The sequence below is a fragment of the Anolis sagrei genome, chromosome 4 (assembly GCF_037176765.1).
Source record: "Anolis sagrei isolate rAnoSag1 chromosome 4, rAnoSag1.mat, whole genome shotgun sequence".
Taxonomy (NCBI): Eukaryota; Metazoa; Chordata; class Lepidosauria; order Squamata; family Dactyloidae; genus Anolis; species Anolis sagrei.
The window spans coordinates 96320338-96330740 of NC_090024.1; the positions used below are offsets into that span (position 1 = coordinate 96320338).

At 39.3% G+C, this 10403-nt stretch overlaps 1 protein-coding gene across 2 annotated transcripts in view; it reads left to right on the forward strand.

The window, feature by feature from the left end:
* The window catches only part of CDH10 (cadherin 10), a 159604-nt gene extending 152668 nt beyond the window's left edge, over positions 1-6936 (forward strand). For both annotated transcript variants that reach the window (XM_060774691.2, XM_060774690.2), the window contains exons 11-12: positions 120-371; positions 5461-6936. In XM_060774691.2, coding sequence (XP_060630674.1) covers positions 120-371; positions 5461-5954 — 746 coding nt within the window. In that variant the 3' untranslated portion in view covers positions 5955-6936. The remainder of the gene's footprint in view (positions 1-119; positions 372-5460) is intronic.
* Positions 6937-10403: the final 3467 nt, after the last annotated feature.

Below are 10403 nucleotides of genomic sequence, written 5' to 3' on the forward strand. Positions count from 1 at the left end.
AACATACCGGTACATACAAATGTATTTGGACTTTTATAGAGAGAGATTAATACTGGAGGTACAAATCTTTGATTTGGTGGTTGGATTATAATGTTATGCTTTGTAACTTACTGATCTAGATAACACTGCCCGGATTTTGACAAGAAGGAATGGCTTTAGTCGTCATGAAATTAGTACTTATCTGCTGCCAGTGGTCATATCCGACAATGATTACCCCATCCAAAGTAGCACTGGGACACTCACCATCAGGGTATGTGCCTGCGACAGCCGAGGGAACATGCAGTCCTGTAATGCTGAAGCATTGCTCCTTCCAGCCGGCCTCAGCACAGGAGCACTCATTGCCATTTTGCTCTGCATCATTATTCTGCTGGGTAAGTTACAGGGGAACGATCACTTGCTAACAGGAAAATTTTAGGCTACATTTTGAACTCATTTTTTTTTTTTTTGCAAACATGGCTCCTTATGTGCTTATTACAGCCTGCAGTAAGCTGAATGTTTTTTTAGGTAATCAAGCCTAAATGCTGCTTGTCATTGAAGCTGGATTATATGGCATTATTGTGGTAGTGAATCACCTGCCTGGATTCAGTAACACAATTTTAGCATATTTCAGGTTTTACACTGCTGCACTTAAACCCCCTGAAGGTATGATGGGCTCTGTCAACAAAGAAATTAATGTTTTATCTCTATCTCCCTATTCTTCATCCCAGCTTTCAGGAATCCCATACTAATTTTAGGTCAATCCTATTAAAGCCTCTCAGACCTCCAAGCCACACCTTTAAAAAGATGCAACTTAAAAAGACACAACCCTATTTCACTGGAGATCCCTGCATACTATTACCAGCCCTTCAAAACCCCAAGGTGAATTTGTACCCTTATTTCACACTATTTATTTATTTCTGTACCACACTTGTACCCTGCCCTTGTCATCCCAAAGAGGACTCAGAACTGCCTTACAAAGGCAATAATTTGATGCCACATATACATATTGATAAATGCACAAATGCATTAAAACCCAAAACAATTAAAACATCAACATTAAAACATCAATTAAAATCGCACAATCCAAATCACACTCTAGGGCTGATCCAAGTCGTCATTATATTATTTTGTAATCTCTACTTGCACTGCTCTAATTTACTGACCAAAAGCTTGATCGCAAAGTAATGATTTTTAAGTTTTTTCTCAAGGTCAGATGGGAGAGGGCTGATCTAATTTCATTGAGGAGGGAGTTCAATAGATGAGGGGGCACCACTAAGAAGGACCTGTCTCCAGTCCCCACCAGTTGCGCTTGCGAGGGTGTGGGACTGAGAGCAGGGCCTCTGCCAACTATCTTAGCCTCTGTGATGGATCTTAGAGGGAGATATGTTTGAATAGATAAGCTGGGCTGGAACTGTTTAAGGCTTTATAGGCTAAAGCTAGCACTTGGAATTGTGCTCGATAGCAGACTGGCAGCCAGTGGAACTGACACAATAGGGAAGTTGTAGGCTTCCTGGCTGCCGCCTGTTGGACCACTTGAAGCTTCCGAACAGTCTTCAAAGGAAACTTTACCATCTCATTTTCACAAGGGGGACCATTTGTGTGAAACAACATGCCATAAAAAAAAATGTATAGCCTGCCAGAGCAGAGAAAATGCCTTAGGATGAAATGTGTGAATTGGGTGTGCTTGTTGTGAAATAACACAGGTGAGTGGCTTTTTCTCTCCTCTGCGACAATCTCTCTTTTTCTCTTTCAATTTTATGTCTACTTTTTGAAAAAGAAAAGCCTAGTTCCATAAACATATTCTGCCTGTGCTTTTCAGCCTAAATTATGATTTATTTTCCTTGAATGTACCTATATAAAACAAATGAGTAAATAATTTAAAAGACTGTTTCCTTTAACAGGAATATCGGGGTCAATTAAATGTATTTTTACTGAAGTTTCCAATTAGCTTTGCTGTCACTTTATTCCTCAAATGAGGCATTGTTTGTTCCTCAGTACGTAGGTATGTGGGAAACTATATAAGAGTAGAGGTGTCAAGAGGCAGCTGCCAAAATTTGAAATGATATTAATGAGTACTTTTTGAAGAAAAAGAACAAAGGTAGCATTAGTTAACTGTTGCATCAATGTATAGTTTTATTTTATTTATTTTAAAAATAATTCAAGAGTGTTGGGTTGTTTTTAATTAGAGTGTATTTGCAGAGGTTTGGCACAGACAAAAGAAAATGCTTTCACGTCGTGCATTACAGAATTCTCTGCCTTAAAATAAGGTGATAGAAACTAATTTTCATGCATTTAAAAGTTTAAAAATGATTAATCAAATCAATAATTCATAGGTCAGATGAAAAGAACTTCCATGTTGAGACATGGTTTGCCTTTGTTGTAACAGAACTTGAGCATAATTGTAATACACTGTCTGTGAGCCGCACTCTAATACTCGGAGAAAAGGTTAACTACATGGTGGTTTAGATCCAACATCATTGTAAAGTTATGCTCACAGGTCCATATCTACCTCTCACCTAGGAATTTCATGCCCCAAGATGGGCATGCCTGTAGTGGCAGGGTGTTGCCACTGGAGAGCATCGGCAAACCGTACTCACCAGATGCACACACGGTTCCTACCCCACTGACCATGTAAGGACATTACCCTTGAGGGCAGGAAGGATTACATCACCTATAGCTGACCTCACCTGTAGATTACCTCACCCTTGAGATTTCCACCAATCACCTGGCCATTATGTAATCCCCCACTGTTGCTATGCAGACTTTTGCTGAAGAGCACCAGAACCCATATAAGCTTTGCTTGGAGAACAATAAAAAAGCATCATCATTCACTCTGACACCCTGTCTCCCACCTGGTCATTATTGCATCTCGACACATGCCCTTACTACTTACTGATGAAGAATGAATAAATAGGAAGGCAATTCAATTAATCATTCACTTTATTCATGTTTTACCCCCCCCCCCCAAGAATAGGGTTCAATATAGCCTAAAGAACAAAAAAAAAGGATAAATGAAGCCACAATAGTGGGTCTTTAGTATCCACTGAGTTTATGGTTCCAAAATACCTTGTGGATTTCAATGTCCATGGATTCTCAAGTCCATTTAACACTAGGTATTGCAAAATGGTGCCCTTTATATAAAACTAGCTGTACCCGGCCACGCGTTGTTGTGGCGTAGTGTGATGTTATGAAAAACAAAGTAATGAGAAAGTACTGGTATTTAATATACAGCAGGTGGACATTTGCAACATTAACACTTGGCTCAATTAGAAAAGAGTTATTTCTCCCACTATGAGTCTTTCTATAATGAGAAGTCTCCCACAGGTTGTTAAAACATCTGATCCGGCCCTGGGGAATATCCTTGGAGAAGGTCAATTCTCTAACACTGGAAGGAACTTGTAGTTTTTCAATGTTTCTTAGATATGAGGTCCTCACAAATGGACATTTCATTTTTATTTATATTGAATGTCTACATGTATGTGTGTCTGCGTATATGTTTGTGTGTGTTTATGTTTGGGAGTATGTGTGTATCTATATAGATATATAGATGTGTGTGTGAACAGGAATGTGTATGTGTATATATGTTTATGTTTGTGAGTATATATATATATATATATATATACACACACACACACACACACACACACACACACACACACACAGATATGTGTGTGAATATGAAGGTGTGTTCCTGTTTGTGAGTGTCTATATATGTCTACAGATGTGCGTGTGTGCATAGACACACACACACACAGGCACACATGGAATTCCTCCAACCTAGCTATGGTTCCCAAGTGGAGCCATCTCCCTGAGGGGTTTCCTAACTGGGAAGTGGCCAGGGATGAGAGGCGGCCAGGTTACTGGATACTGGGAAGTTTATGCAGTTTATCCAGCTAGCAAATCCCTCCTCCTCTTTTTCCTGGGGTTGTTCTTGGTCGGAAAACCTGAGCAGAAGGTAAAGGGATGTGAGGAGCCAGATGTATTTACAAAAGAGAAAAGCTTGAGATTGGAAATGAGATGCCAGAGGAAACCTGAGCAGAAGGAAAACTGAAGCGAAGACAGAGCTGTATTTACTGTATCTTCCCTTTCCTTCCCTTTGGCCAAGAACAACCCCGGGGAAAGAGGAGCAGAGGAATGTGGGATTTGCCAGCTTGAAGGAAGGAAGAAAGGGGAACGGAAGGAAGGGGAAGGGAATATTCAGTAATATTCAAATCCTCTTTAAATCCTGGGCAAGAACAACCCCAGGAGAAAGAGGGGGGCATGTGGGATTTGCCAGCTGGAAGGAAGGAAGGGGAGGGGAGGGGAGGGATGAGACAGTAAATATAGCTCTCTCTTCTCTTCCTTTCCTTTCTGGTCAGCTTTCCTCTGGCATCTCCTTTCCAATCCTCTTTAAATACTGGGCAAGAAGACCCCAGGAGAAAGGGGGGGGGATGTGGGATTTGCCAGCCTGAAGGAAGGAAAAAAGGAAAGGACATAGGGCCTGGAGATGAGGATGAAATGAAAATGAAATGAACTGTGGCTAGCTTTCCCTTCCTGAGACACCTTCCACACAGCTGAATAAAATCCCACATTATCTTCTTTGAACTGGAATACACGGCAGTGCGGACTCATAACCCAGTTCAAAGCAGATATGGTAGGTTATTCTGCCTTGATATTCTGGGTTAAATGGCTGTGTGGAAGGGCCCTGAGATGTCAGAAGAGCTGGATCTCCCTTACCAACAGTAACTAACAGCTGTGGGATTCCCTTCCAAGACTTGATAGCTGAAAGGTAGAGATTTTTAGATGGAGTTCAAGGCAAATGAACTCCAATGCATTCATAAACTATATTTACATTTACCTAAGTCACCAATACGAGGTCAATCAAGATTTGTGTCAGCTAGATTACTGCTTCTTAAACTGTGGGTCCTGATCCCCAATTATGGTCCCTTTAGTTCTATGTTGGGATTACGATTCCCCCCCCCCCCCCAAATATCACCTAGTGGCTTTTTAGACATTTACACAAACCTGTTGTGCAGCATAATACAGTGGACTCTGCAGAGTATGCTTCAGTTGTACTTCATAAAAAGGAAAATCAATATGTTTAGCAAACCTTGCAAATGCTGGTTTAATTTCAGTAAATATTTGGTTTTATGCCGGGGTCATGTAAAAATGTATTGAGCCAAAAAGGGTTCTGAGTGGAAAAGTTTAAGAAGTCCTGAGCTAGATAATACTTTATGTACTATACCTGTCAAAGGCTAGAGGTCATGCTTCCCCCTACCCCTTTGTAAGTTGTTATAAATATTTACACACATGTAAGTATAGTTTAATCATCATATATAGTTAAGACTAGTAGATAGCAAGCCATATTCATGAACATGCAGTACCAAACAGAAACCACTGAAATATTGCACAAAAGTAGAAATTCACAGAATAGCCAAGGGTATTTGGATGTAAGATGTGATTCTTAGCTAATCCTGTTCTTTCTTTTCTTTTCCCCTCAAGTCATAGTGGTGTTATTTGCTGCTCTAAAGAGACAGCGAAAGAAAGAGCCTCTGATCCTGTCTAAGGAGGACATCAGAGACAACATTGTGAGTTATAATGATGAAGGTGGTGGAGAAGAAGATACACAGGCTTTCGATATTGGCACCCTGAGGAATCCTGCAGCTATTGAAGATAAAAAGCTCCGTCGAGATATTATACCGGAAACATTATTTATACCACGGAGGACTCCGTCTGCACCAGATAATACAGACGTCCGAGATTTCATTAACCAAAGGTTAAAAGAGCATGATAATGACCCCACCGCACCACCGTACGACTCCCTGGCAACCTATGCCTATGAAGGAAATGATTCTATAGCTGAATCCTTGAGTTCTTTAGAATCCGGCACTACCGAAGGAGACCAAAACTATGATTACCTCAAGGAATGGGGCCCTCGATTTAATAAGCTTGCTGAGATGTATGGTGGAGGCGAAAGTGATAAAGACACTTCCTAACTGCATTAGGATATACAATTTTTTGTTCATTTGAAAGGAAGTAATTTTAAAGACACCTTCTCCACGTGACAATATTTGATGTTCAGGAATGTTCTCCTGCCACTCAGCACAATGCTTTTTTTCCCCTCTATCTCTCTTCATTTTGTTTGGAATTTGCTCATTAATGTCCCTTATTTTCTCTTGTAGAATGTCACATGGAAGATATACAGCAGTTAATTTAACCCCTGTCCAAAAGCCAAAGCTATCAAAATTCAGTGTCATCCATTTTATTAAAGAAACAATACAGTCTGTTTGAGCAGATATAGAATCTCTCAAGCAATCATAGATACAAGTTGCTTCTGTTAAATACATGTTCTACACTTGCAAGTGCAGGCTTTTTTAAAGACTCAAATGGTGATCCACAAAGGGTCCTGTATGCACGATCCACATGCACATCCACATCTTTTAAAAAATGTGTTTCTTTCTCAGAAACTGCTATATATACACACACAGTTTATTAAACTGATTTATAAGAGAACTCTCCCATCATTTTTTCTTCCCCCTCCCTTTTTTGATTAAAATAAAAAAAATCCTCTGTAAAAAAGCTCAATGCTCTAAGCTCACCAGATTTTTTTCAATATTTTTAAATGATTTTCACAGTAGGTTTAATACAGGATGTTCTGTTTGAGCAGTTTCTGGAAAAAAGGAATATATTTCTTAAAAATACCAGATACTTGCACAGAATTTCTGTGCACTTATTTTGGAGTTTTGGCCCCAAAAGTGAAAAACAAAAATATGTCCTTATTCTGTACATTTAAAAAAAATCCCTGAAAATGTACACGTGGTGTTAATGTGATATGCAGCTGGTTTAAAAAAAAAACGTAAGAAAAAAAACAAGAACAAAAAAACTTTGTGCAACTTCATTTCATCAGATTCTATCTGCCAATGTTTTATATTTATATTTTTGTATTTATTTTTAAGAAATAAACCAGTTTTATAACTATGTAGTTGTCTGCCCATTCTATAGAGAACAGCAATCTATTACTGTTTAAGACTGCAGTCTCATACCAACCTACTTATGTGTAAGTCCCATTTGAACCGCTGGGACTTATTTTGAGATGATCCACACCAGTCATTAAATACCAAGATTTTTTTCAGACCAGCACACTTGGCAAGCCACTCAGCCAAATTTAAATGAACATCAATGTTTTCTACATATATTTAGAGTCCTAAAAACATTTCCCTGGTTAAGAGTTAATGCTAACCATGAAAATTTGGACCTCATCCAAAACATATTTTTAATGTATTGTCGAAGGATTTCATGGCCGGAATCTAAGGGTTGCTGTAGGTTGCTTGCCTCAGATGCAGGCAAAATGTCAGGAGGGGATGCTTGTAGAACATGGCCATACAGCCTGAAAAACCTAAAACAACCCAACATATTTTTAGTTCCTTTATATGGCAGAGGTGATGGGTACAACAATTTTTTTTTTATCAGAGCTCTGTGGAGGGCCACCAAAACTCTCAAAATCTTGGAAAAATTTATGAAGTAGTAGGATACTGCTTTTTTTATTTTTGGGGAAAATGTGTGTGTCTTTTGCAAATGGAAATCTAAAATGTTTTCAACCCTAAGAGAAATCCTTTACATTTGCACACTGCAGTCCTGTTTATACATAATGGCATTTCCATGGAGGGATTTACAAAAAGTTTGTAGGCAGAAAAATACTTCCACACAGAAAAGATTTCTCTATTTACTTGTTTACCCTGAACCCACAGCATACTTTATCTTGAAATATACCAATTATTACATTTCCAAGCCCTGATAGGGTGCATAAACTATGCCTAGAGCTTCCAGTCATTAAATGATGACTGGAAGCTCACAACTCAACAAAATACTATTTATCTTCCCTACCAATTAAGGCTCTGGGTAAATGGAAAGGTAGTTAAAACTATTCTTCCACTTCTGACAGTATATTTTGTTACAGAAAATGCCCATATGTCAGAACTTCCTGTGCAAGGAAGGAGAAAGTTTCTAGTTCACTGTTCTTCTAAGTAAGTTTTTCTTGTTTAATGCCCTACTTACTAGGCCTGGGCGGTTTCGTTCGTTAATTTTGTAATTCGTTAAATATTCGTTAATTTTAGCAATTACAAATATTTCCGTCCATTTCGGAAATACGTAAGATGGCTTGGCTAGATGCTTGCTGGGAGCTCTCCTCTCTCTCCTCTCCTTAGCCAGTCAGAGCCTGAAAGAGGAGGAGGAGTAGGAGGAGGAGAGGGCGGGGAAGGTGCCGGCTGAGCAAGCGAGCAAGAGGGCGAGCGACCCTCAGCGGGAAGGCGGCCCGTCCCTCCTTCCTCACCTTTGTGGTGGGTGTGCTTTGTTCTCCCAATTCCGCACTGAAACCTTAGCGGAGGGCTGGGCTAGATGGCCTTTGGGGAGCCCCTCTCCCAATTTTGCATTGAGACCATAGCAGAGGGCGGGACTAGATGGCCTTTGGGGAGCCCCTTCTCCCAATTCCGCATTGAAACCTTAGGAGGGGGCTGGACTAGATGGCCTTTGGGGAGCCCCTTCCTCCAATTCCGCATTCAAACCTTAGCAGAGGGCTGGACTAGATGGCCTTTGGGGACCCCCTTCTCCCAATTCCGCACTGAAACCTTAGCTTCGGAGGAGCCGGGCCCGACTCGGCGGCAGCGCTTGAGGGCCCTCCAGAGTGAGTGCCTGCCTTCCCTCCTTAATAATAATTTCTCCTCCCTATTCTACTAAATTAATAATTAAATTTAAAAAATATTGAAAAAATATTTAAAAAAGGGCGCCATCTTTACAAAATGTTTTGTAAATATTAACGAAATTTCGTAAATACCGAACTTTTTTAAGGGAAATTTTTGTAATTATTTTAAATATCGAAACAAAAAAAAACCCCAAATACAAATCGATTTTAGAAACAAATTTTTGTGTTGTTACCCAGGCCTACGTACTTACCACAGTGAAAGTGTTATCTACTTCTCAAGGCAATAGGCTTATTTGCAGAAGATTTACTGGAATATAAGCAACCATACTTGTTCCATTCTGAGTTCAAGACTTCATTTTTCTTTGCTTTCTAATCTAATCTTTTGTTTTAAAAACACATACAGTCCTTATCCAACATAAATGGGCCAGCAGAACATTGGATAAGCGAAAATGTTGGATAATAAGGAGGGATGAAGGAAAAACCTATTAAATGTCAAATTACATTAGGATTTTACAAATTAAGCACCCAAACATCATGCTTTACAACAAATTGATAGAGAAAGCAGTTCAATACATGATAACATTATGTAGTAATTGCTGTATTTACAAATTTAGCACCAAAACATCGCAATGTATTGAAACAGCTGTGGATCTGGGTGGGAGGCAGACTGCATTGGATAATACAGAACATTGGATGAGTGAAGGTTGGATAAATGAGATTCAGCTGTATTTTATATACACATTTATTAACTATAGAATATGGGTGTGCAGCTTTCACACACACACACACACACACACATATATATATATATATATATGTGTGTGTGTGTGTGTGTGTGTGTGTGTTTTAACCATTTGCATTTTCAAAAAGTACACATCAGTTGTGCATCTGCTCAGCATGCCTAATGCATCTGTGAGTTTGGGAAGCAAGGCACATTTTGTTACTCATCAACAATCAAGAGATTTTTTTTCAGGAATTTTAATTCTTATACAATGTTTTTCCATTCCTAACTTTCAGTATCATTATTATCATTAGCGGTCTGAATTGGTAGAATCCATAAACAATTTTACCACATTGATAGCCTGTAAGTTAAGGGCGATATAACAATACACATTCTTGTCTCTTATGATGAGGTTCTTCCCTTCTAGATTGAGCCTACGGGAAAAGATGGCAAACAAGTAAAGCAAATCCTCTGACAGTTTTGTCTTCTGAAACTCACTGTAGGTCACAGTCCCTTCAAACAATTGACCAGGGATCTAATTCTAGTTTGTAGTGGTGTGGAAGAAATCATACAGAAAAAAACCCCCAAGGTATGCGTGCATGGGAGATGCTAAAAAAAAGAGGGGACATATGTTGCCCCCCTTCCCCCATGGAATAGCAATTTTTATTTTCCCTTGGAACAGAGGGTGATGTGAGGGGCAGAAATTCTTCCTGAAGTATTTCTGTCTTTTCAAGACCATCTGTTAGAAGAAAGATATCTCAATGGACTATGAGGCCAAGCCAAATCTTCTTTTTGGTCCAATGCTGCTGTAGATGAACACTGTCTAAGGCAAATGAGCTATGAATTTCAGCCAAAGGATCTTCTACACTCTGTGCCAATTACATTAAGTAATTCCATCTAAGAATGTTTGACAAACTCTTTTTATATGCCTTTTATACATTCCGAGGCACAAGGCTTTGCCAAGAATTATGTCAACAGACATGTAATAATGTGTTACCATTTACTTTTGAGGTGGGCAAAAATCTT